This window comes from Oncorhynchus gorbuscha, linkage group LG24 (assembly GCF_021184085.1).
Source record: "Oncorhynchus gorbuscha isolate QuinsamMale2020 ecotype Even-year linkage group LG24, OgorEven_v1.0, whole genome shotgun sequence".
In the NCBI taxonomy this organism is placed as follows: Eukaryota; Metazoa; Chordata; class Actinopteri; order Salmoniformes; family Salmonidae; genus Oncorhynchus; species Oncorhynchus gorbuscha.
Genome location: NC_060196.1, coordinates 29,148,180 through 29,175,628, shown reverse-complemented (window position 1 = coordinate 29,175,628; position 27,449 = coordinate 29,148,180). Strand labels below are relative to the sequence as shown.

At 45.4% G+C, this 27,449-nt stretch overlaps 1 protein-coding gene across 4 annotated transcripts in view; it reads right to left on the bottom strand.

The window, feature by feature from the left end:
- Window positions 1-330: 330 nt before the first annotated feature.
- The window catches only part of LOC124012087 (gamma-enolase-like), a 28,009-nt gene continuing 890 nt past the window's right edge, over window positions 331-27,449 (bottom strand). The window contains exons 2-14 of one of the 4 annotated variants that reach the window (XM_046325481.1): window positions 23,831-24,014; window positions 21,317-21,462; window positions 13,388-13,473; window positions 13,097-13,192; window positions 12,929-12,987; window positions 12,471-12,540; window positions 12,187-12,320; window positions 11,735-11,957; window positions 8,873-9,070; window positions 7,754-7,955; window positions 5,641-5,749; window positions 5,455-5,513; window positions 331-975 (exon numbers count right to left, since the gene is read on the bottom strand). In XM_046325481.1, coding sequence (XP_046181437.1) covers window positions 906-975; window positions 5,455-5,513; window positions 5,641-5,749; window positions 7,754-7,955; window positions 8,873-9,070; window positions 11,735-11,957; window positions 12,187-12,320; window positions 12,471-12,540; window positions 12,929-12,987; window positions 13,097-13,192; window positions 13,388-13,473; window positions 21,317-21,321 — 1,311 coding nt within the window. In that variant the 5' untranslated portion in view covers window positions 21,322-21,462; window positions 23,831-24,014 and the 3' untranslated portion in view covers window positions 331-905. Of the gene's footprint in view, window positions 976-5,454; window positions 5,514-5,640; window positions 5,750-7,753; window positions 7,956-8,872; window positions 9,071-11,734; window positions 11,958-12,186; window positions 12,321-12,470; window positions 12,541-12,928; window positions 12,988-13,096; window positions 13,193-13,387; window positions 13,474-17,138; window positions 17,375-21,316; window positions 21,463-23,830; window positions 24,015-27,449 lie in introns of those variants that run through there. The other 3 variants (XM_046325479.1, XM_046325482.1, XM_046325483.1) reach the window with 3 other exon arrangements.

Here is a 27,449-nt window from a genome sequence, read left to right as displayed (position 1 = left end):
GTATAATCAATTCACTTGCCAAACATGAAATAGTGTTACAGGAAGTGTTTGTCATCTGTTCTGTATTTACATGGGAATGTTGTGTGATAGTGGGAGCATACTGTGGCATCCAGCGCCGTAAATTGGGAACTACACGTAGAGCACACAGATGTGCATTGGTTGTAGAACCAGAAAAGGTTTTAACATCAGTCATTTACATTTGTGTGTAGGTAATGATGCAGGAAGAGATCAGCATTTGGGGGCAGTCATTTTTGTATAACAAAAGCGGGGGCGGTTGTAAGCCGATCCTAGATTTGTTAAACACTTTGATATTAATACAAAACAAAGTGGTTGAAACTGTAAATTACCATTTTATTTCACATGTCCTTTCACGACAGCAATTCTGTTGCCAGAGTAACCAAAGGATAGTAGGCAAAGAGGAAACGGGGACAAGCATGGAGGAACAGGCCAATTCCTGCAATCATAGCAACACCAGGAGAGCCTTTTGAAGTAACCAAGAAACAACAACAAAAATGAGGGATGACTGCAGAGCCAGGAAAGGAAAGTGGAGAAGAGGACGAAGGAGGGAGAGCGCAGTTGTGTCGTCATGGGTGAATGAGCGCAAACAACTGCAAAATACAACGTGTGTTTTTATTCTCAGTCAGCCTGTAGTTAGTGTGTCCTTGTCAGCCATCAGTCGGAGTGTTGCTTTTTTTTGTATACAGCGCTGTGTGTTTCAATTTCTCTTTGATGCTCATACCTGTCTTTCTTAGGTGCCCTGCAGGCTTCATATCTACACTTGTGTGTCTCTATGTGCACGTTTGTGTGTGTCGGTCGGTCTCTTTATATCTTGATCTGTCCATCTGTCTTTGTGTCTCAAAGTAACTGTGCATCTGGTTGGCGGCGATGTGTCTGTCTGTCTGGTCTCACAGGGCAGTGGGGTTTCTGAAGTTATAGCCTGCAAAGCGAGCTTGATCCCCCAACTCCTCCTCGATCCTAAAGAGACCAACAGAACGGACAAGGAGGGAAAAGAAAAAAAACAGGTAAATGCATGTGAACAGAATTTGAATCTGACATCCATTTGCTCAAGGTAAAAGCCTGGGCGATCTGATCCTAGATCTGTGGTTAGGTTAGGGGGTGAATTCTACCTGCAGCTATAAACCCAGTGATCAGGGAGTTATAGTAGCTGTTAATGCTGCTATGGGTGGGCAATCAGATCCTAGATCTGTGGTTACATACACCTCCACCTGCAACTGTTAACCCAGTGATCATCATGGGTTATGGGAGCTGTTATTAGGGGGTCATGCAATCTGATTCTAGATCTGTAACTCCTAACTGGAACCATTAACCCAGTGGTCAGGGTGTTATATAATGGCTGCTAATGGTGCTGTGATTGGGTAAGAGGCCCTCCCTCCCCTGTCCTGCTAAGAGCCCAATGGGATTACACTGAGCGGATCCCAGGTGCTCTCCGTGTTCTGACTGGCTCTCACACATGGGGTGACACCGGCGTGTCGTTAGCATGCGCGTCACAGCAATTAGCTTGGCGACGCTTGTTTAGAATGGGATATGTGGGAATATGCTCTTGGCTACGGTCTTATACACTGCTCAAAAAAAATAAAGGGAACACTTAAACAACACAATGTAACTCCAAGTCAATCACACTTATGTGAAATCAAACTGTCCACTTAGGAAGCAACACTGATTGACAATACATTTCACATGCTGTTGTGCAAATGGAATAGACAACAGGTGGAAATTATAGGCATTTAGCAAGACACCCCCAATAAAGGAGTGGTTCTGCAGGTGGGGACCACAGACCACTTCTCAGTTCCTATGCTTCCTGGCTGATGTTTTGGTCACTTTTGAAGCTGGCGGTGCTTTCACTCTAGTGGTAGCATGAGACGGAGTCTACAACCCACACAAGTGGCTCAGGTAGTGCAGCTCATCTAGGATGGCACATCAATGCGAGATGTGGCAAGAAGGTTTGCTGTGTCTGTCAGCATCGTGTCCAGAGCATGGAGGCGCTACCAGGAGACAGGCTAGTACATCAGGAGACGTGGAGGAGGCCGTAGGAGGGCAAAAACCCAGCAGCAGGACCGCTACCTCCGTCTTTGTGCAAGGAGGAGCAGGAGGAGCACTGCCAGAACCCTGCAAAATGACCTCCAGCAGGCCACAAATGTGCATGTGTCTGCTCAAACGGTCAGAAACAGACTCCATGAAGGTGGTATGAGGGCCCGACGTCCACAGGTGGTGGTTGTGCTTACAGCCCAACACCGTGCAGGACGTTTGGCATTTGCCAGAGAACACCAAGATTGGCAAATTCGCCACTGGCGCCCTTGTGCTCTTCACAGATGAAACGTTCGGCTGCCTGAAACATCCTCCAGCATGACTGGTTTGGCGGTGGGTCAGTCATGGTGTGGGGTGGCATTTCTTTGGGGGCCCTCTATGTGCTCGCCAGAGGTAGCCTGACTGCCATTAGGTACTGAGATGAGATCCTCAGACCCCTTGTGAGACCATATGCTAGTGTGGTTGGCCCTGGGTTCCTCCTAATGCAAGACAATGCTAGACCTCATGTGGCTGGAGTGTGTCAGCAGTTCCTGCAAGAGGAAGGCATTGATGCTATGGACTGGCCCGCCCGTTCCCCAGACCTGAATCCAATTGAGCACATCATGTCTCGCTCCATCCACCAACGTCACGTTGCACTACAGACTGTCCAGGAGTTGGCGGATGCTTTAGTCCAGGTCTGGGAGGAGATCCCTCAGGAGACCATCCGCCACCTCATTAGAGGAATGCCCAGGCGTTGTAGGGAGGTTATAAAGGCACGTGGAGGCCACACACACTACTGAGCCTCATTTTGACTTGTTTTAAGGACATTACATCAAAGTTGGATAAGCCTGTAGTGTGGTTCACCACTTTAATTTTGAGTGTGACTCCAAATCCAGACCTCCATGGATTGATAAATTTGATTTCCATTGATCATTTTTGTGTGATTTTGTTGTCAGCACATTCAACTATGTAAAGAAAAAAGTATTTAACAAGAATATTTCATTCATTCAGATCTAGGATGTGTTATTTTAGTGTTCCCTTTATTTTTTTGAGCAGTGTATGTAGATACAGGACTAGATTCAGTTTACTGTAACTGAGTACTAACCTTGAACCATTGAGTGTGGAAGGTGAAACTGACCTCAGATCAGTGTCTAGTGGCAACGTTGTCCTACTCCTATTCTTCCTTTTAGGGATTGTTGACCAGGAGCTTGTTGGTCTCTACATAGTACAGCTATAGTACATGTTCATGCATGCTTGTGTAGCACGTGGGGATGTGTGAAACCTACTCCTCAGTCTGAACTGTCCTGCTTGCGCCGCCTCATTTGAGGTGGAGCGATCCGCTAGGACGCTGGAGGGAGGACGGTCACGTGTGTTTGTGAGGCAGAGGTCCTGAGTTCGTGCCAGGTATGGGCCGAATCGGGAGGAAGTGGTACTCGCGAAGCAAGCAGCGTGACGTCCTTTACACTTACAGTTGAAGTCGGATGTTTACATACACTTAGGTCGAAGTCCTTAAAACTTGTTTCTCAACAACTCCACAAATTTCTTGTTAACAAACTATAGTTTTGGCAAGTCGGTTAGGACATCTACTTTGTGCATGACAAGTAATTTTTCCAACAATTGTTTACAGACAGATTATTTCACTTCACTGTATCACACTCACAATTCATGTGTGTCAGAAGTTTACATACACTAAGTTGACTGTACCTTTAAACAGCTTGGAAAATTCCAGAAAATTATGTCATGGCTTTAGAAGCTTCTGAAAGGCTAATTGACATCATTTGAGTCAATTGGAGGTGTACCTATGGATGTATTTCAAGGTCTACCTTCAAACTCAGTGCCTCTTTGCTTGACATCATAGGAAAATCAAAAGAAATCAGCCAAGATCTCAAAAAAATTGTAGACCTCCACACATCTGGTTCATCCTTGGGAGCAATTTCCAAACGCCTGGAGGAACCACATTCATCTGTACAAACAATGGTATGCAAGTATAAACACCATGGGACCAAGCAGGCCATCATACCGCTCAGGAAGGAGACGCGTTCGGTCTCCTAGAGATGAACGTACTTTGGTGCAGAAAATGAAAATCAATCCCAGAACAGCAGCAAAGGATCTTGTGAAGATGCTGGAGGAAACAGGTACAAAAGTATCTATATCCACAGTAAAACGAGTCCTATATCGAAATAACCTGAAAGTCCGCTCAGTAAGGAAGAAGCCACTGCAACAAAACCGCCATAAAAAAGACAGACTATGGTTTGCAACTGCACATGGGGACAAAGATCGAACTTTTTGGAGAAATGTCCTCTGGTCTGATGAAACAAAAATAGAATGGTTTGCCCATAATGACCATCGTTATATTTGGAGGAAAAAGGGGAGGCTTGCAAGGCGAAGAACATCATCCCAACCGTGAAGCACAGGGGTGACAGCATCATGTTGTGGGGTGCTTTGCTGCAGGAGGGACTGGGGCACTTCACAAAATAGATGGCATCATGAGACAGGAAAACTATGTGGATATATTGAAGTAACATCTCAAGATCCCATTCTATGGTTTTTACTAGTTTTTCATGTTGTTTGTCTGTCATTTTTGTAATGACTTGGTGCTACCTATCTTGGCCAGGACGCTCTTGAAAAAGAGATTAAATCTCAATTAGCCCTTCCTGGTTTAATAAAGGTTAAATAAAAATAAATAAATGTCATCAGTCAGGAAGTTAAAGCTTGGTCGCAAATAGGTCTTCCAAATGGACAATGACCCCAAGCATACTTCCAAAGTTGTGGCAAAATGGCTTAAGGACAACAAAGTCAAGGTATTGGAGTGGCCATCACAAAGTCCTGACCTCAATCCCATAGACAATTTATGGGCAGAACTTAAAAAGAATGTGCAAGCAAGGAGGCCTACAAACCTGACTCAGTTACACCAGCTCTGTCATGAGGAATGGGCCAAAATTCACCCAACTTGTGAGAAGCTTGTGGAAAGCTACCCGAAACGTTTGACCCAAGTTAAAAAATGTAAAAGCAATGCTACTAAATACTAATTGTATATGTAAATTTCTTACCCACTGGGAATGTGATGAAAGAAATAAAAGATTAATTAAATCATTCTCTCTACTGTTATTCTGACATTTCACATTCTTAAATTAAAGTGGTGGTCATAACTGCCCTAAGACAGGGAACTTTTACTAGGATTAAATGTCAGGAATTGTGAAAAAACCGAGTTCAAATGTATTTGGCTAAGGTGTATGTAAACTTCCGACTTCAACTGTACATGCAATAATACACATACAAGTATATTATCATTCCTTTCCGATGCAGTATTTATTATGGAAAGATGATGATTTATGGTTTTGAGGTGCAGTGTGCTTTCACAAGAAGCAATAGAAGCCACTGAGTACAATTTGTAGGGATAGCTAAAGAGGATCATGTTTGACCACTGACCTCATGAGCTGGTTGTACTTGGCCAGCCTTTCAGATCTACATGGGGCTCCTGTCTTAATCTGAGAGAGATACATAATTAGAACAGATTTAGTGAAAGCAATACAATGTTGTGGTCAGATTTGTATAATGGTTGGGGTCTTCTGTATGGGATGCTCCACATGTCTTTTTGAGTGAGTGAGTGTGTACCTGTCCAGTGCAGAGCCCCACCACCAGGTCAGCGATGAAAGTGTCCTCTGTCTCTCCTGAACGGTGACTGACCATCACCCCCCAGCCATTGGCCTGGGCTAGCTTACACCTGAGACAGAGACAGAGACAGAGACAGAGACAGAGACAGAGACAGAGACAGAGACAGAGACAGAGAGAGAGAGAGAGAGAGAGAGAGAGAGAGAGAGAGAGAGAGAGAGAGAGAGAGAGAGAGAGACAAAGGTGGGGGTTCGGAGACAAAAGAGAGGGAGAGTGTAAGAGTAGAATAAGCATGAAAGTACTAAAAGGAGATTAAAGTAAATGTATGAATGATGGCTATATTAATAAATTTTAATTGAACGACTTTGAATGACTGTTGGCTGTACTTGCGGCCAAGATTGATGACAACAGTTATAGATGATGGATAGCTGTAAAATGTCAATGATTGATGGCTATGAGTGTTGTAACATTTGACAAGTATATACAGTGGGGCAAAAAAGTATTTAGTCAGCCACCAATTGTGCAAGTTCTCCCACTTAAAAAGATGAGAGGCCTGTAATTTTAATCATAGGTACACTAACTATGACAGACAAAATGAGAATAAAAATCCAGAAAATCACATTGTAGGATTTTTTATTAATTTATTTGCAAATTATGGTGGAAAATAAGTATTTTGTCAATAACAAAAGTTTAACTCAATACTTTGTTATATACCCTTTGTTGGCAATGACAGAGGTCAAACATTTTCTGTAAGTCTTCACAAGGTTTTCACACACTGTTGCTTGTATTTTGGCCCATTCCTCCATGCAGATCTCCTCTAGAGCAGTGATGTTTTGGGGCTGTTGCTGGGCAACACGGACTTTCAACTCCCTCCAAAGATTTTCTATGGGGTTGAGATCTGGAGACTGGCTAGGCCACTCCAGGACCTTGAAATGCTTCTTATGAAGCCACTCCTTCGTTGCCCGGGCGGTGTGTTTGGGATCATTGTCATGCTGAAAGATCCAGCCACGTTTCATCTTCAATGCCCTTGCTGATGGTAGGCTTTGTTACTTTGGTCCCAGCACTCTGCAGGTCATTCACTAGGTCCTCCCGTGTGGTTCTGGGATTTTTGCTCACAGTTCTTGTGATCATTTTGACCCCACGGGGTGAGATCTTGCGTGGAGCCCCAGATCGAGGGAGATTATCAGTGGTCTTGTATGTCTTCCATTTCCTAATAATTGCTCCCACAGTTTATTTCTTCAAACCAAGCTGCTTACCTATTGCAGATTCAGTCTTCCCAGCCTGGTGCAGGTCTACAATTTTGTTTCTGGTGTCCTTTGACAGCTCTTTGGTCTTGGCCATAGTGGAGTTTGGAGTGTGACTGTTTGAGGTTGTGGACAGGTGTCTTTTATACTGATAACAAGTTCAAACAGGTGCCAGTAATACAGGTAACGAGTGGAAGTTACAGGTCTGTGAGAACCAGAAATCTTTCTTGTTTGTAGGTGACCAAATACTTATTTTCCACCATAATTTGCAAATAAATTCATAAAAAATCCTACAATGTGATTTTCTGGATTTTGTTTCTCATTTTGTCTGTCATAGTTGAAGTGTACCTATGATGAAAATTACAGGCCTCTCTCATCTTTTTAAGTGGGAGAACTTGCACAATTGGTGGCTGACTAAATACTTTTTTGCCCCACTGTAGATGGAAGTAAAGTGTTGGCTATATTAAATATGGCTGATTGATGATCATACGAATGTAAAAAATAAAGCTCAATATTTTCTTAATTAAATGATCTTTTACTTAAGTAGGTAACTGCCATTGAGATTGGCATCTCTTTTTCAAGGACTCCCAACCTGGCCAAGAGACAGACTTGATGACTGACGGCTACATAAATGTGCATGACTGACGTCACACTTTACTTGAACCCTACCTACGTCATAAGGGCTACATAACCTTGTTATAGATCATCGTAGTGTTTCTCCTATATAATACCAGGTAATCTCTTTTTCAAGGACAACTTAGCCTGGCCTAGTGACTGAGATTGACAGATTGACTTGATGATTGACATCTATATATCAAAGGGATTTATTGACCGGTCATGTGATGTGGGGTCATGTGATGTGGGTCACTTACGCCTGGATGGCTTCAGTGACAGAGCCGATCTGGTTGACTTTGAGCAGTAGGCAGTTGCAGGCCCGCTTCTCGGCAGCCTTCTCTATCCTCTTGGGATTGGTCACCGTCAGGTCGTCCCCGACAACCTGGATGCCCACGGAAGCCGTGAGGCGGGACCAGGCGGCCCAGTCATCCTGATCAAACGGGTCCTCGATGGACACCACTACAAAGAGGACAAGGGGAGAAGGGTTTAGTGGAGTGCACACTCAGTTAGGACATGTACTCAGTCATGGTTTGGAACGGAGGTTTTTCTATAGGGAGCAAAGTCGTAGACAGCCATAGTGTTGTAAGAGGAAATGTGTCGTGGGATCTTTCAACGTGAAGGTAGATATGACCTTGAACTTCTCTTTTGAATGTAAATGTAGGATCAGCCTGTTGCCTCTATACTTTCTATTTACATTTTTTCCCCATAAATAGTGGGTATATTGTCCATACCTGCGCACAGCCCACACTGGTAAGTGTAGGCTATACACAGGTATAAACCATACACCCACCCCCTTTTTCTCCCCAATTTCGTAATATCCAATTATTAGTAGTTACTATCTTGTCTCATCGCTACAACTCCCGTACGGGCTCGGGAGAGACAAAGGTCGAAAGTCATGCGTCCTCCGAAACACAACCCAACCAAGCCGCACTGCTTCTTAACACAGCGCGCATCCAACCTGGAAGCCGGCCGCACCAATGTGTCAGAGGAAACACTGTGCACCTGGCGACCTTGGTTAGCGTGCACTGCGCCCGGTCCGCCACAGGAGTCGCTGGTGCGCGATGAGACAAGGATATCCCTACCGGCCAAACCCTCCCTAACCCGGACGACGCTAGGCCAATTGTGCGTCGCCCCACGGACCTCCCAGTCGCGGCCGGCTGCGACAGAATTGCCTCTATAATTGAATTGAATTGAAACAAATGAATTGAATCAGTCGAGGGACCCCATTTACTTTTTTTTGTGTTATCCCGGTCTAGTTTTTAGAAAATTATGCACTGTGTGTATTTTTTAGTATCTCAAATAAAATGAATCAATAAATCAAATTCATGTCAGATTGAATTAGGAATCCAATAGGTGTCAAGTCACAGTTTGCCTACCTGGGTAGTCGTTAACGAAGCCTTGGTAGATGTCTGACAGTTCCTCTCCGCTGATGTGCCTGTCAGCGTCCGGAGGAGACTTGAAGTCCAGGTCGTACTTCCCCTCGCGGTAGAACTCGGACGCCGCCACATCCATCCCGATCACCACCTTATCCGTGAAGCCCGCTTTCTCGATGGCTGTCTTTATCAGCTCCAACGCTGAGGGGAGAGACGGAAAGAGGGAGGGGAGAGATGGGAGGAAAGAAAGATAAGTTTTGGGCGGAGGTAGAAAACGAGAGAGGAAGGCTGTAAGGGTAGACTCTACCTAGCCTGTGAACCACTGTTTCTGCTCTGGCCTACTTGTCTTGTTGCTTGTTTGGTGACATGATACTGCTATGTTGCTGAATGCAGAAATAGTCAAGTATCCAGGCTAGAGTGATGGTCGAGGGTGAGTCAGAAAGGTTGCAAGACTACACACACCATTCTGTTCTCGATGCTTGAGAGATACTACAGAGCAAAATCTATTCTAAGAGCCTACAGCTGACAGTCCTTTAGGCTTTTCACACTTCTTTTTGATCTTGCCAGGGTTTCGACTTCCTGTCACACCTAGCTACTTCTTCAATAGTGGGATTGCGGCATCACTTTTTCCCCAAGGCCCAGAGTTATCTCACTCACTCGCGCGCTCACACGCTCGCTCACTCACACGCTCGCTCACTCACACGCTCGCTCACTCACACGCTCACTCGCTCACTCACTCGCTCGCTCACTCACTCACTCGCTCACACACACACACACACACACACACACACACACACACACACACACACACACACACACACACACACACACACACACACACACACACACACACACACACACACACACTTAGTTCAAAGACCAGCGGATACACATTGCCTTGGCTGTTGGGAAATGTGAGAGAAGAAAGCCTTGAGGAGGACACGTTGTGACAAACATACAGATGGGCAGACACTGTACCAGAGGCAGGTTGGAAACTCATTAAAGCATACCACCTTGGATTTATGATTTTATCTCGAACACTATTTTAGATGTATTGCTGCTGTTGTCCCATAGACATCGCAGCAAAGACTAGATTGTGGGTGAAACGATTTGTCTATTGGTGTAAATGCCCATACAAGAATGTGGGCAACCAAAATATTAATATTGGTACAGTCCACTATTTTCAGTGCCCCCAACGGAATTTCGTCAGCCGGTGATTGACAAGGAAATAACTGTCGGTCTCGCAGTAATTGACCGTTAATTAACATAAACACATTTAGCATCTCCTGGCTTCCACAAGCCACTGATGCAGACGTTTGGAACATCTACATTTTAAAAAGTCTAATAAATCCATGTAATATAGCCTACACCTTCACAATAAATCCTTTACTCACTTTAGACAGGTCTAAAGAAACATAATATGAAGACAATTTCATCCATTTCAGAGGAACAGAATAGCATAGCAGTTGTCCTTATGTTAGGTCCTCATCTGGCTATGCCAAATGGCTGTGGGCTACATTAGTTACTTTAGCAGACAAGATTTCCATGGCATTATGTTATGCAGCGCACAATTGGCCCAGCGTAGGCCGTCATTGTCAATAAGAATTTGTTCTTATCCGAGTTGCCTAGTTAAATAAAAGGTTAAATCAAATAAAAACATTTGGCTATTTCTTCACATTATAAGCGCAGCAATGTGTACACGACAGTAGGCTATAAGCCTTAGCGGGAAAACAGCATTATCAAAATGGGATTGTGCATGTAACGCTTCTATTATAAATTGGTGCATTTTTATGGTGAAAATTATCTTCCCCAAACTTGAAGCTCACGTGCTGCATATGTGTGTGCCAGCTAGGCTTCTACACCCCTTATAAAGCAGATCAATGTGCCTCATTTTAAGAAGTTCTTTGGTCACTTTAGTTGTGATACAAACCTTGTCAAAACATATAGGCTAGGTTACAAGAGGCGTGCAACTATGATAATACGAAGATGCACAAAAAAGGGCATTGTCTCTTGCCTTACGCTGGGCATCATTCACAAGTGATAATATATCGTTATCACAGTAATTCGCAAGTCTAATATCACCCATCAGACTATTATTGATATAATCTTGTCTTTACATATACTAAATAATATATATGTAAATTTAGTTAAATAGCAAATGGAGGACTGCTTTTGCCTTGATTCATTTTCATGTCAGCCAGGTAGGCTATACTCCTGTTGTAAATATAAGCAATGGTGCTTAGTATTAGGAAAGTTGAGAAATAAACATAGTAGGCCTGGCTGATTGGATTCTCCTCTTTTTAATAGAGGCCATTACTAACGCAATTGCATCATCTATAGAAATGTTGAGCAACATGAGCTCTCATTAAGTGTTTGATTAGATAGTCGATGGCATTTGCATTGATGTCAGAGGGATTAGAGGGACAGTAGAGTGCTGAGTACCAGGCAGTTAGCAAGTTTGGTGGGCTACTAATGACCATCAACAGCATTAGAGCTTGGAGAAGCCTAATTACTGTGACTAAACGGTGCAACAGTCCTACCCCCAAGAGCATGTATCGTTTAAACCCTGGTTAAAGTGTTACCAGAGTCGTGTTCAATTGGGTACACAGCAAAATGTTTTGAAACAGAAAACAAAAACGGAGTAGTCCATACTGCTTTCTTGTGTTTGGTATGTAATGAACATGACCCAAGATAGAGGTAAAGTGCCATGGATATCCTATGGTTGGATTTGTACCGGAGATGTCTTGCTCGGGTAATCCAACGTTTTAACCATTAAATCAACTATAAAATCCCTGTAGACCGAGGGTGACAACTGCTCTTACAGGTCACAAGACTGTGTTTCTAAATGAACTCTGCTGCACTTACCCTCACTGTTCTCCAGGATATTGGGGGCGAACCCCCCCTCGTCGCCCACGTTGGTAGCGTCCTGGCCGTACTTCTCCTGGATCACCCCCCTGAGCGTGTGGTACAGCTCGGAGCCCACCCGAAGCGCGTCCCTGAAAGACTCCGCCCCGACAGGAAGTACCATGAACTCCTGCATGGCTAGCTTGTTGCCCGCGTGGGAGCCTCCGTTGATCACGTTGAACGCCTGGGAAGGAGATAAGGGGAATTAGCAGTTAGGCCAATACCCATGTTCAGCAGATACTGGTACAGTTTCTCATTTCCTATATACTTTTTATATACAGCATCTGTTCTTTTTATCATACATACCATTATGGTAAAACCATTCACACAATGACTGTTTCAGTGTTAAATCAGTGTTATTATGCTTCTGCTACACCTTCTCTGGTATAACCGTTATATAAGTAGTATCTTACTGGAACTGGCAGCACCAGCTCTGTGTTTCCTGCCAGGTCAGCGATGTGACGGTACAGGGGGACCTCTTTTTCTGCTGCACCAGCCTTGCAAATGGCCAGGGAGACTCCCAGGATAGCATTAGCACCAAACTGAGCTGTCGACGAGGAAGGAAATGTGACAAATTTCAAAAAGGTCTACCAAAATCCGGGTTCAGACAAAAGCCCATTCTCTCAGTTGATGGTGGACCTGAATTGATTGGGGGATACATCTGATCTGTTTGTTTGGTAGGAACCGGGAGACTCACACTTGTTCTCTGTGCCGTCCATTTCAATCATCGTGTTGTCCAGTTGCTCCTGCTCCACAACACTGATACCCTATGGGACACGTCATTTTTACACAACTCATTTATAAGCATATTAAAACGTTCATTAAATTGGTTAAGTCAATCGGGGACCAATTCTCTAATTCAACAAATGGATGGATGACCCGCGACATATCTGCACACAAGAAATATCTCATATTTGCAGCCACCTATGAGCCAAACCCTCAAAAGTACATATCATAGATATAACCGATTGGATTGTATAGAGTCAGAGGTACAACATCATTGAGTTGCAAGATGTTCAGCTTATTTCTATATCTACGTTCTACAGCCGCAGCCCAATGTCTCTCTCATCTGCAAATCAATATGCACTCACACGAAAACATGATGACTGTCACCCTAGCTGACAAAACACATCCAAATCACAGTCCCCAACTCACCGATGCTATGAGAGCAGGAGCCAGAGTGTCGTTGATGTGGCCCACTGCCTTGAGCACACCTAGAGCAGAGAAACAAGGCAGATGGGAGAGAAGACTGTGAAGGAGGGACAAACATCATTCTGTTTACTCCAGCATTAGATGCACGTGTGCACACACACACAAACAAACCTTTGCCCCTGTAGCGGCTCTTGTCTCCATCCCTCAGCTCTAGAGCCTCATAGATGCCTGTAGACGCTCCACTGGGCACTGCAGCCCTGAAAAGACCTGAGACAGAGAGAGAGGGAGGGAGGTGTAAGAGATGGCAACAGAGAGAGTGACGTTAGAGGGGAATGATCCGGGAAATCGTACGAGGCCTTGGACGGCGACGCTCTTAAGAATTTTATTGTAGCTTTTGGCTAATCTTAAGGCTCTTTGTACAGTGCGATACTACGCTTTGTAGACAGGCTTGAGAGGAGTCACCTTTCTCTGTGCACAGGTCCACCTCCACAGTGGGGTTTCCCCGGGAGTCTAGGATCTCCCTCGCAACGATGCTGACAATCGACATCCTGTGAAAGAGAGAGAAAGAAGGGGGGAGAAAGAGAAGGGGGAGAGAAAGAGAAGGGGGAGAGAGAGAGAAGGGGGGAAAAGGGGGGAGAGAAAGCGAGAGAGATCAAGTGCCTCTTTTTACCATTGCATTTGCACATACAGTAAGGAAGTGCATAATGGCCGTGCAAACGAAGTGTGCAGAGTGACATTACGGTTGCTATAAACCATCATGATATATGAAAGCGTTTCCCCATGTGCAGTTGGAATTGAATAGATCTTACCAGGAGGTCAGATGGAGCTATTACCACGATAAAAGGACCAGACTAAAATCTATTCTAAGTCCCACGATGCTAAAACATGGCTCACTCAGACACTATGTCGCTATCAGGTGTGGAATCTGTGGACGGTCGGTGACTCGAGCGAAACGACGACATGGTTCCTAGTCACTTGGCCCACGACTCCACGAGACACAGGGAATCCGCCACCGCCATTGGTCAAGATTGGACTGTCTGCGCCCACCATGTCAAGCATTACCCAGAAATCCACAGGCTAAAAGGCTAGGATTTATGTGTTGGTATGGATGTGGGTACGCAGACCCGCGACTCCTCATGACCAGTGCCCATCCCTGCCCTATGCTGTACCATATGATGTCATTATAATGTCCCTTATTAATAGTACTTGGTCTCTGACAGTCCTAGTTGCTAATTGCTCACTTATTGGACTTAACAAAATAACATGGATCCCTACAGAACTGCACAGCTATATAATCTCCGGTCTTAACTGAAATATTGTGCACTGAATAATAAGCCCTTGTACACTTACAGCTCCATGACAACCCCCCTCATTCTGTCAGCCATTACCGTGTAAAAATGTATCAACGTCGCTGTATGTTTTGCACTGAAATGTTTGTGGTGTTTGTGGCATTACCTACCTTTCAGCGACTATGAATGTATTTAACCTTATGTTCTTCATTTAAATGCTTGTGATCCTCGCTCATCAACTTATCCCTGACCGCTGGCTACGTCCCTTCCGTCTTCAAGAGAGCGAGAGTTGCACCCCTTCTGAAAAAACCTACACTCGATCCCTCCGATGTCAACAACTACAGACCAGTATCCCTTCTTTCTTTTCTCTCCAAAACTCTTGAACGTGCCGTCCTTGGTCAGCTCTCCCGCTATCTCTCTCAGAATGACCTTCTTGATCCAAATCAGTCAGGTTTCAAGACTAGTCATTCAACTGAGACTGCTCTTCTCTGTATCACGGAGGCGCTCCGCACCGCTAAAGCTAACTCTCTCTCCTCTGCTCTCATCCTTCTAGACCTATCGGCTGCCTTCGATACTGTGAACCATCAGATCCTCCTCTCCACCCTCTCCGAGTTGGGCATCTCCGGCGCGGCCCACGCTTGGATTGCGTCCTACCTGACAGGTCGCTCCTACCAGGTGGCGTGGCGAGAATCTGTCTCCTCACCACGCGCTCTCACCACTGGTGTCCCCCAGGGCTCTGTTCTAGGCCCTCTCCTATTCTCGCTATACACCAAGTCACTTGGCTCTGTCATAACCCCACATGGTCTCTCCTATCATTGCTATGCAGACGACACACAATTAATCTTCTCCTTTCCCCCTTCTGATGACCAGGTGGCGAATCGCATCTCTGCATGTCTGGCAGACATATCAGTGTGGATGACGGATCACCACCTCAAGCTGAACTTCGGCAAGACGGAGCTGCTCTTCCTCCCGGGGAAGGACTGCCCGTTCCATGATCTCGCCATCACGGTTGACAACTCCATTGTGTCCTCCTCCCAGAGCGCTAAGAACCTTGGCGTGATCCTGGACAACAAACTGTCGTTCTCAACTAACATCAAGGCGGTGGCCCGTTCCTGTAGGTTCATGCTCTACAACATCCGCAGAGTACGACCCTGCCTCACACAGGAAGCGGCGCAGGTCCTAATCCAGGCACTTGTCATCTCCCGTCTGGATTACTGCAACTCGCTGTTGGCTGGGCTCCCTGCCTGTGCCATTAAACCCCTACAACTCATCCAGAACGCCGCAGCCCGTCTAGTGTTCAACCTTCCCAAGTTCTCTCACGTCACCCCGCTCCTCCGCTCTCTCCACTGGCTTCCAGTTGAAGCTCGCATCCGCTACAAGACCATGGTGCTTGCCTACGGAGCTGTGAGGGGAACGGCACCTCAGTACCTCCAGGCTCTGATCAGGCCCTACACCCAAATAAGGGCACTGCGTTCATCCACCTCTGGCCTGCTCGCCTCCCTACCACTGAGGAAGTACAGTTCCCGCTCAGCTCAGTCAAAACTGTTCGCTGCTCTGGCTCCCCAATGGTGGAACAAACTCCCTCATGACGCCAGGACAGCGGAGTCAATCACCACCTTCCGGAGACACCTGAAACCCCACCTCTTTAAGGAATACCTAGGATAGGATAAAGTAATCCTTCTCACCCCCCCTTAAAATATTTAGATGCACTATTGTAAAGTGGTTGTTCCACTGGATGTCATAAGGTGAATGCACCAATTTGTAAGTCGCTCTGGATAAGAGCGTCTGCTAAATGACTTAAATGTAAATGTAAATGTAATGGTGCCACAATATGCATAAATCCCTATCCACTTTCAGCCAATCAGCCCCATCCATTATCGTGGCTCATATATATGAATGCAGCTGTAAGTTATATAACCCCTCCCTCCCAGCAGTGTGCAGCATGAGGACACCCATGTCCACACCGCACCTCCTGAAGATTGCAGCGCTCAGCACAAATACCCAGGGACAGCGTGATAAGAGGGAGGGGTGAGGCGATGGGGAGAAAAAGAGAGAAATCATTAAATCCCTCCTTTTGGCTGAAGAAGAGAGGAGATTCAGAGATGGAAGGATGGAGGAGGAGAGAGGGACGGTTGGGTAAAAAGGAGAGCAGGAAGGGAGAGAGAGAGAGGGACGGTTGGGTAAAAAGGAGAGCAGGAAGGGAGAGAGAGAGAGGGACGCAGTAGGATCATTTTCGCAGGAGTGGCACAGATTGCACACATGCCAACACAGACGCATGGAGAGCAGTTTAACGCATGGCACATACACACACACACACTTTTGCAGACGTTGACACTATCCCTCTTCCTCTCTCTCACATTCACTGTACATATATACACACACACACACATTTGTACACATACTGATACAGACATTCAAGGTTCTCTCCCTCCCCTTCACCGTCTCTCGGGCACACATACAGACGTGTAGAGATTCTCCTTTCCTCTCCCTGCCTCTCACACTCACACACACACATACTAGCTCAAACACAATCACATTTTCTCCATACACACACACAGATCATGCACTGAGGCAACTTAATAGAACCCAGACACAAATGCTCTAATACATTACATTTACATTTACAAAACTGACACACACACACACACAATCACAGTGAATCAATATAACACCTTGAACCCAGAGCCAGGCAGGGCTGGCACATTAGTTAGCATACACAACCGTAATGCCTCACATACAGAACTAAGCAAGCAGCATCATCACCCTCATCATCACCGCCACCTACTCCAACCCAGCACATCTCTGGTACTGGGAGGCAATCAATACAAGATGCAGGAATAATAAAACAGGGGATGACAGCCTGGAGAATGAAGAAAAGAGAGTGGAAGAGGGAGAGAAGAGAATGAGGATGTTCCATCGTTTACCTGCCGTTTGTGTGTTTCCGCCTAATAGGGAAAGCCAGAAAATACTGGAGAGAAGGATGAGAGAGGGAGAGAAACAGAGAGAGGGAGGGGGAGAAAGAGAGAGGGGGAGAGCAGAGGAGGAAAACAGAGGGTGGGGGTCAAATGTGTGACAGAAGAGGGAAGGGGGGGATGACGGGATGACTCACAAAAAGACGCTGAGAAAAGAGGAGCGAAAGAGGGAAGAGAGTGGGGAGGGTTGATTCATGAGACAGAAAGAGGGAAGAGAGTGGGGAGGGTTGATTCATTAGACAGAAAGAGGGAAGAGAGTGGGAGGGTTGATTCATGAGACAGAAAGAGGGAAGAGAGTGGGGAGGGTTGATTCATGAGACAGAAAGAGGGAAGAGAGTGGGGAGGGTTGATTCATTAGACAGAAAGAGGGAAGAGAGTGGGGAGGGTTGATTCATGAGACAGAAAGAGGGAAGAGAGTGGGGAGGGTTGATTCATGAGACAGAAAGAGGGGGAAGAGAGTGGGGAGGGTTGATTCATTAGACAGAAAGAGGGAAGAGAGTGGGGAGGGTTGATTCATTAGACAGAAAGAGGGAAGAGAGTGGGGAGGGTTGATTCATTAGACAGAAAGAGGGAAGAGAGTGGGGAGGGTTGATTCATGAGACAGAAAGAGGGAAGAGAGTGGGGAGGGTTGATTCATTAGACAGAAAGAGGGAAGAGAGTGGGGAGGGTTGATTCATTAGACAGAAAGAGGGAAGAGAGTGGGGAGGTTTGATTCATTAGACAGAAAGAGGGAAGAGAGTGGGGAGGTTTGATTCATTAGACAGAAAGAGGGAAGAGAGTGGGGAGGGTTGATTCATTAGACAGAAAGAGGAAAGAGAGTGGGGAGGTTTGATTCATTAGACAGAAAGAGGGAAGAGAGTGGGGAGGGTTGATTCATTAGACAGAAAGAAAGAGGGAAGAGTGGGGAGGGTTGATTCATTAGACAGAAAGAGGAAAGAGAGTGGGGAGGTTTGATTCATTAGACAGAAAGAGGGAAGAGAGTGGGGAGGGTTGATTCATTAGACAGAAAGAGGGAAGAGAGTGGGGAGGGTTGATTCATTAGACAGAAAGAGGAAAGAGAGTGGGGAGGTTTGATTCATTAGACAGAAAGAGGGAAGAGAGTGGGGAGGGTTGATTCATTAGACCGAAAGAAGGAAGAGTGGGGAGGGTTGATTCATTAGACAGAAAGAGGAAAGAGAGTGGGGAGGTTTGATTCATTAGACAGAAAGAGGGAAGAGAGTGGGGAGGGTTGATTCATTAGACAGAAAGAGGGAAGAGAGTGGGGAGGTTTGATTCATTAGACAGAAAGAGGGAAGAGATTGGGGAGAGTGGGGGGTTGATTCATTAGACAGAAAGAGGAAAGAGAGTGGGAGGGTTGATTCATTAGACAGAAAGAGGGAAGAGAGTGGGGAGGGTTGATTCATTAGACAGAAAGAGGAAAGAGAGAAAGAGAGGGGAGGTTTGATTCATTAGACAAGAAAGAGGAAAGAGAGTGGGGAGGGTTGATTCATTAGACAGAAAGAGGGAAGAGATTAGGAGGTTTGATTCATTAGACAAGAAAGGGGAAAGAGAGTGGGGAGGTTTGATTCATTAGACAGAAAGAGGGAAGAGAGTGGGGAGGGTTGATTCATTAGACAGAAAGAGGGAAGAGAGTGGGGAGGGTTGATTCATTAGACAGAAAGAGGGAAGAGAGTGGGGAGGTTTGATTCATGAGACAGAAAGAGGAAAGAGAGTGGGGAGGTTTGATTCATTAGACAGAAAGAGGGAAGAGAGTGGGGAGGGTTGATTCATTAGACAGAAAGAGGGAAGAGAGTGGGGAGGTTTGATTCATTAGACAGAAAGAGGGAAGAGTGGAGAGGGTTGATTCATTAGACAGAAAGAGGGAAGAGAGTGGGGAGGGTTGATTCATTAGACAGAAAGAGGGAAGAGAGTGGGGAGGGTTGATTCATTAGACAGAAAGAGGGAAGGAGTGGGGAGGGTTGATTCATTAGACAGAAAGAGGGAAGAAAGAGTGGGGAGGGTTGATTCATTAGACAGAAAGAGGGAAGAGAGTGGGGAGGGTTGATTCATTAGACAGAAAGAGGGAAGAGAGTGGGGAGGGTTGATTCATTAGACAGAAAGAGGGAAGAGAGTGGGGAGGGTTGATTCATTAGACAGAAAGAGGGAAGAGAGTGGGGAGATTTGATTCATTAGACAGAAAGAGGGAAGAGAGTGGGGAGGGTTGATTCATTAGACAGAAAGAGGGAAGAGAGTGGGGAGGTTTGATTCATTAGACAGAAAGAGGGAAGAGAGTGGGGAGATTTGATTCATTAGACAGAAAGAGGGAAGAGAGTGGGGAGGTTTGATTCATTAGACAGAAAGAGGGACCGAGGAGAGGTGGATTGGAGAGATAAATATGGGGTGCCGCCTTTTGAACTGCAAATCAGCTGTAAAATATAGAGGGGAAGGAAGAAGTGGTCTGTCTACCCCCTTCTCGCTCATCTCTTGTTACCTTTGTCCCTCTCACCTCTCTCATCTCTCGTTACCTCTCATCTGTCTCTTTCTTTCATGATGCTGTAAAGGCTGTGTAGTCGGTATACAAGGCACCGTTCATATACTGTACACCATTGCGTCATCTATACTAAACACTGGCTCAGCAATGATGCACCTACAGCGTATACCACTTCTTATATATGACTAACTGTATCGGCACTAAACAGTGAACGGTAATGTTGCACTGTTACAGCATCAAAGTGGATTTGGAAACATTGAATGTATTCCCCATTCTATAGTATATATCGAAATGACGACTATTATCTTGTTGTTTGTAAACTGTAAGAGAACAATTACACGTTAAGAAATATCAACGCATTTCAAATGTATTTTGCTTTAAGATGTGCCTATACTCAAAACCATCCATGAAAAGTAATGCCCTTCAAAATGGCAATTTGCTGAGTACTGGAAGAGTTGAATGTTTTAGGACTGCATGATGGTTATACAGACAGACGGGCGGTGTGGCTGAAACAGCGTGTGTGTGTTTGGGTGCACATTTATTTACTTATTTTTCCTCTTAAAAAACAAAAAATCAAACCTTTACTTAACAAGCCGAGTCAGTTATTAAGAACAAAGTCTTATTTACAATGGCAGCCTACCCTGGCCAGACTTGGCCAATTGTCCGTCGCACTATGGGACTCCGAATCGCGGCCGGATGTGATACAGCCTGGAATCGAACCAGGGACTGTAGTGATGCCTATTGCACTGAGATGCAGTGCCTTAGACCGCTGCGCCACTAGGGAGCACGTGTGTGTGTGTGTGTGCATTCCTGTGCATGCATGTACGTGGTGTGGTGTGGGTGTGTATGTGTATGCCTAGACAGAGGAGAGTGAGAGATATATAATTCTATAATTAAATGGCCAAGTAAAAATGGGATTATCTTTGCAATACAACAACAACAATGTCCTTGACACCCATCTCACTCAGAAAGAGAGAGAACTGTACAGGGAAAGTGCCTCGATCCAACTGCTATTTTAATCATGGTTGATTGACAACATTTCCTCCGCCCTCTGGTCACACCTCTGTTTCTCCAACCTCTGTTTCAGTCCACACAGCTGCTCCTGTCCCATCCTCCTTCCTCTCATTTCCTATTGCAATGCTCCTATTGCAATGCTTGTGTGGGGAGTGTGAATGTGAGGTTGTTCTGTATGTGTGTGTGTCTGTCATTTGTGAGGAGAGAGGGAGCCAGAGTAGGTGCAGATGTCAGGGGAGGCACAGGGATGTATGGGAGGCCAGTGGACAGAGAGCCAGTGTGTCAGTGAGGGGAGTCTGCATGGACTCCTCTCCTAGGACAGTGTGTGTGTGTGTGTGTGTGTGTGTGTGTGTGTGTGTGTGTGTGTGTGTGTGTGTGTGTGTGTGTGTGTGTGTGTGTGTGTGTGTGTGTGTGTGTGTGTGTGTGTGTGTGTGTGTGAATGCATTGGCGTTAACGCTCTAGCTTCTAACCATCCTCTATCGTTTCCAGATTCATGTCGAGATTCACGGACACATTACATTCTATAGGTGGATTCTGGATGACGAGAGGGGTGTGCCAACAGCTGTTCAGTGTGTAGGCCTATGCATGGGTAGATTTGTTTGCAGGTGTATCGAAAAATGTGTGGACTGCAGGATTCCTATACTACCTCATTTATCAGATACACTACACTAGCTCCACATTGTCCAGATGTCTTATGTCCTTCTCGTTTGTTTTCTGCCTTGAACTGTGCCTTCATATCAGGGGTCTAAAGCGGCTTCCTGCTCCTCCTGTCTCTGTATCCTTCGTTGTGATCTGGAAATTGGATTGATAAAAGCAATATGGTGGATGTGGTCTATGAGCCAATGGCTGTCGCTTGTCTAGTTCTTTTAAATCAGTTCAGATATACAGTGCCTTCGGGAAAGTATTCAGACCCCTTGACTTTTTCCACATTTTGTTACGTTACAGCCTTATTCTATAATTGATTGAATAGTCCCCCCCCCCACATCAATCTAAATCAAATCAAAGTTGATCTGTCACACGCGCCGAATACAACAGGTGTAAACCTTACAGTGAAATGCTTACTTACGAGAGCCTTAACCAACAGTGCAGTTAAGAAAAATATGTGTTCAGTAAAAAAATAGGTAAGTAAAAGTAACAAATAATTAAAGAGCAGCAGTAAAATAACAGTAGCGAGGCTATAAACAGGGGAGTAGCAGCAGTGTAAAAGGGGGGGGGGTTTGAATAGCTGTTCAGCAGTCTAATGGCTTGGGGGTAGAAGCTGTTAAGAAGCCTTTTGGACCTAGACTTGGCACTCTGGTACCGCTTGCTGTGCGGTTGCAGAGAGAACAGTCTATGACTAGGGTGGATGGAGTCTTTGACCATTTTTAGGGCCTACCTCTGACACCGCCTGGTATAGAGGTCCTGGATGGCAGGAAGCAAGGCCCCAGTGAAGAACTGGGACGTACGCACTACCCTCTGTAGTGCCTTGCGGTCGGAGGCCGAGCAGTTGCCATAACAGGCAGGTGGTGCAGCTGTACAACTTTTCGAGGATAGGCTTTGTTGAAATCTTCACGACTGTATTGTTGTGTTTGTCTACACACAATACCCCATAATGACAAAGCAAGCACTACAGGTTTAGAAATTTTAGCTAATTTATTAAAAATTAAAAACTGATATCAAATTTACATAAGTATTCAGACCCTTTACTCAGTACTTTGTTGAAGCACCTTTTGGCAACAATTACAGCTTTACAAGCTTAGCACACCTGTATTTGGAGAGTTTCTCCCATTCCTCTCTGCAGATCCTCTCAAGCTCTGTCAAGTTGGATGGGGTGCGTTGCTGCACAGCTACTTTCAGGTCTCTCCAGTGATGTTCGATCAGGCTCAAGTCCGGGCTCTGGCTGGGCCACTCAAAGACATTCAGAGACTTGTCCCGAAGCCACTCCTGCATTGTCTTGGCTGCGTACTTAGGGTCGTTGTCCTGTTGGAAGGTGAATCTTCGGCACAGTCTGAGGTTCTGAGCGCTCTGGTTTTCATCAAGGATCTCTCTGTACTTTGCTCCGTTCATCTTTCACTCGATCCTGACTAATCTCCAAGTCCATGCAGCTGAAAAACATCCCCACAGCATGATGCTGCCACCACCATGCTTCACCGTAGGGATGGTGCCAGGTTTCCTCCAGATGTGACGCTTGGCATTCAGGCCAAAGAGTTCAATCTTGGTTTCATTAGACCAGAGAATCTTGTTCTTTGAATGTGGTTTCTCATGGTCAGAGTCCTGTAGGTGCTTTTTGGCAATCTCCAAGCGGGCTGTCATGTGGCTTTTACTGAAGAGTGGCTTCCATCTGGCCACTCTACCATAAAGGCCTGATTGGTGGAGTGCTGTAGAGATGGTTGTCCTTCTGGAAGGTTCTCCCATCTCCCCAGAGGAACTCTGGAGCTCTGTCAGAGTGACCATCGGGTTCTTGGTCACCTCCCTGACCGAGGCCCTTCTTCCCCGATTGTTCAGTTTGGCCGGGCGGACAGCTCTAGGAAGAGTCTTGGTGGTTTCAAACATTTTCCATTTAATAACGATGGAGGTCACTGTGTCCTTGGGGACCTTCAATGCTGCAGAAAGGTTTTGGTGCCCTTCCCCAGATCTGTGCCTCGACACAATCCTGTCTCGGGGCGCTACGGACAATTCCTTCAACATAATGGCTTGGTTTTTGCTCTGACATAGACGGTCAACTGTGGGACCTTATATAGACTGGTGTGTGCCTTTCCAAATCATGTCCAATCAATTGAATTTACCACAGGTGGACTCCAATCAAGTTGTAGAAACAACTCAAGGGTGATCAATGGAAACAGGATGCACCTGAGCTCAATTTCAAGTCTCATAGCAAGTGGTCCTAATACTTTTGTAAATAAGGTATTTATATTTTTTATTTGTAATACATTTGCAAAAAAGTTCTAAAAACGTATTTTCACTTTGTCATAATGGGGTATTGTGTGTAGATTGCTAAGGATTTTTTTATTTGATCAATTTTAGAATAAAGCTGTAACGTAACAAAATGTGGAAAAGGACAAGGAGTCTGAATACTTTCCGAAGGCACTGTAGGAAAGGTGACAAGGAGAGCTTAGGACACCACTTTAGAGACTATTGACTATTGGACAGAGTGTGTAGTCTGGAGACTTGTTGTACCCACCCTTTGCTGCTACCACACAGCTTCCCATACTTCAGTGCCCTCTTGTGGTCATCTTCCCATTGCTGCCTGAGAGAGTCCAACCTAATGTAGCGTCCCTGTATGTCAGCAATCCTGTATGGGTTGGCATGTGTAGCCTCAAGCTTAGAACATCGGACCAGTACCCGAAGGCTTGCCGGTTTGAATCCTAGGGCAGACAAGAAAAAAAGTGGAGAGAGAGAGAGATGGCATTTAGACCTCAGGTGCCACCTACTGCCCATGTGCCTGCCATGTGGTCTGAATGTTATGGTAGGTACAGGACAGGTATCAGGCTTGTCTTGTAGCTGCAGGTTCATGCCCCATCCCTGCTATTCTCCTGATGACTCGCACTAAATTTGTTCGCTACATACTTTAGTCAGAGACTGCCATCGTTGAAGTTGTTGGTGGTGAGAAAGGGAACGAAGGGTGTTGTAAGAAAACAAAGTCGTCAGAGATTGGATTGTCTCTAACCAATCAGAGTATCAAAGCCTATGACAAATTTTCATACTGCCGCTTTACCCCGTTTTCACTAGATAGCACAGCCACAAAGTCCCAAAATGGGCTATATCTCGGTAATTCATGAAAACAAAAATGTACTTTATGATCTTAATTTAAGGTTGGGGTTAGGCAAAAGGTTAGCAGTATGGTTAAGTTTAGGGTAAGGTTTAAAATCACATTCTAAAGCTGCAATATGTAACTTTTTGGGTGCGACCAACCAAATACACGTAGATATGTGAGTTATAGATCTGTTATTCTCATTGAAAGCAAGTCTAAGACGTGGTAGAGATGTTCTATGTGCACTATTTCTATGCTTCCTGCACTTGAGATTCAATTTCGTCATCTTCAAACAGCTGGAAATACAATATTCTTGGTTACTGAAAATATATTTTTAGAGCGGTTTAGATGGTACAATGACTGTCTACACATAGGTTGTTTTGTCACAAACTGAAATTAGGCGAACATAGAATTTTAGCCACCAGGAAACGGCAAATGCACCTTTAAGATAAATTGTAGAAATAGGCGGGGTATAGGAAAAAAACATGTTGTTGATCAAATTCGACACGCTCATCAACTGCAATACAAAAACTCCTTGCATGGTGAGCGAGAAAAAAAAAACCCACCTGCTGGAGAAGACCAACAAAACACAGATTTTGGGTCCATTTATCCCTCTCACTTCACCTCTTCCTCTCTGGTGAAGTGTTGGGGGTTACCATAGAGAATGATAGAGGCCTCTAGTAGCCAAAAATCTATTTTAGTAACAGCAGCGCCATTGAGGGCTTCCACCATTTTAATGTAGTCAACTGAGTGGGACTTCTAGCTTCATTGGCTGATCCCTCCAGATGACCCGGTTGGAATCATGTCCAATCGGGTCATCGTGCTCAAAATAGCGCCGACAGAGAGGGCTGCCTTGCTTCTAGTCCTTCTAGTACTTTGCAGTATTTTGCTTTTTTTAATGTATTATTTACGTATGTTGCAGGGTCCACAGACAATCAGACTACAAAAGGAAAACCAGCCATGTCATTGACACCGACATCTTGCTTCCAACTAAACACCTTCTTTGCCCGCTTTGAGGATAATACAGTGCCACCAGCGTGGCCCGCTACCAAGGACTATGGGCTCTCTTTCTCCGTGGCCGACATGAGTAAGACATTTAAACGTGTTAACCCTCACAAGGCTGCCGGCCCAGATGGCATCCCTAGCCGCGTCCTCAGAGCATGCGCAGACCAGCTGGCTGGTGTGTTTACAGACATATTCAATCTCTCCCTATCCCAGTCTGTTGTCCCCACATGCTTCAAGATGGCCACCATTGTTCCTGTACCCAAGAATGCAAAGGTAACTGAACTAAATGACTATCACCCAGAAGCACTCACTTCGGTCATCATTTAGTGCTTTTAGAGACTAGTCAAGGATCATATCACCTCCACCTTACCTGTCACCCTAGACCCACTTCAATTTGCTTACCACCCCAATAGGTCCACAGACTTTGCAATCGCCACCACACTACACACTGCCCTATCCCATCTGGACAATAGGAATACCTATGTAAGAATGCTGTTCATTGCATAGCTCAGCATTCAACACCATGGTACCCTTCAAGCTCATCATTAAGCTTGAGGCCCTGGGTCTCAACCCCGCCCTGTGCAATTGGGTCCTGGACTTTCTGACGGGCTGCCCCCCAGGTGGTTAAGGTAGGAAACAACATCTCCACCTCGCTTGATCCTCGACACTGGGGCTCCACAAGGGTGCGTGCTCAGCCCACTCCTGTACTCCCTCTTCACCCATGACTACGTGGCCATGCACACCTCCAACTCAATCATCAAGTTTGCAGATGACACAACAGTAGTAGGCTTGATTACCAACAACGACGAGTCAGCCTACAGGGAGGTGGTGGAGGCTCTCGGAGTATGGTGTCAGGAAAATAACCTCTCACTTAATGTCAACAAAACAAAGGAGATGATCGTGGATTTCAGGAAACAGCAGAGGAACCACCCCCCTATCCACACCGATGGGACAGCAATGGAGAAGGTGGAAAGTTAAGTTCCTCTGCGTACACATCACAGCCAAACTGAAATGGTCCACCCACACAGACAGTGTGGTGAAGAAGGCGCAACAGCACCTCTTCATCCTCAGGAGGCTGAAAAAAAGTGGCTTGTCACCTAAAACCCTCACAAACTTTTACAGATGCACAATTGAGAGTATCCTGTCGGGCTTGTATCACCGCTAGGTATGTCAACTGCACCACCCACAACCGCAGGGCTCTCCCGAGGGTGGTGCAAAATGCATCACCAGGGGCAAACTACCTGCCCTCCAGGACACCTACTGCACCCGATGTCACAGGAAGGCCAAAAAGATCATCAAGGACAACAACCACCCGAGCCTCTGCCTATTAACCCCACTACCATCCAGAAGGCGAGGTCAGTACAGGTGCTTCACAGCCCTGACCGAGAGACTGAAAAACAGCTTCTATCTCAAGGCCATCAGACTGATAAACAGCCATCACTAAACACAGAGATGCTGCTGCCTACATACAGATTTGAAATCATTGGCCACTTTAATAAATGGAACACTAGTAACTTCAATAATGCCACTTTAATAATGTTAACTTATCTTGCATTATTCATCTCATATGTATATACTGTATTATATTACATCTTAGCCTATGCCGCTCTATCATTGCTCATCCATATATTTATGTATTATATTTATGTAGCAATATTCTTATTCCATTCCTTTACTTAGATTTGTTGTGTTATTGTTAGATATTACTTATTAGATGTTACTGCACTGTCGGAACTAGAAGCAGAAGCATTTCGCTACACTCGCAATAACATCTGCTAATAATGTGTATGTGACCAATAAGACTTGATTTGATGGTCCAATAGTTAAGAAGAAAAATAACCACTTTAAAATGGATATGTGACAGCCCATGCTGTCACAGATGATATAATGTCACAGATACAAAAATGTGTCCTCTATCTATCTCTATGAACTATCTCTATGGGAGATCCAAACTACTTGTGTGGGTGTGGCCTAGCATTTGGCCGGAACAAGGAATCTGGATTGCCAGGCAAGCGATCCTCCCCAAAATTCACTATGCTCACAA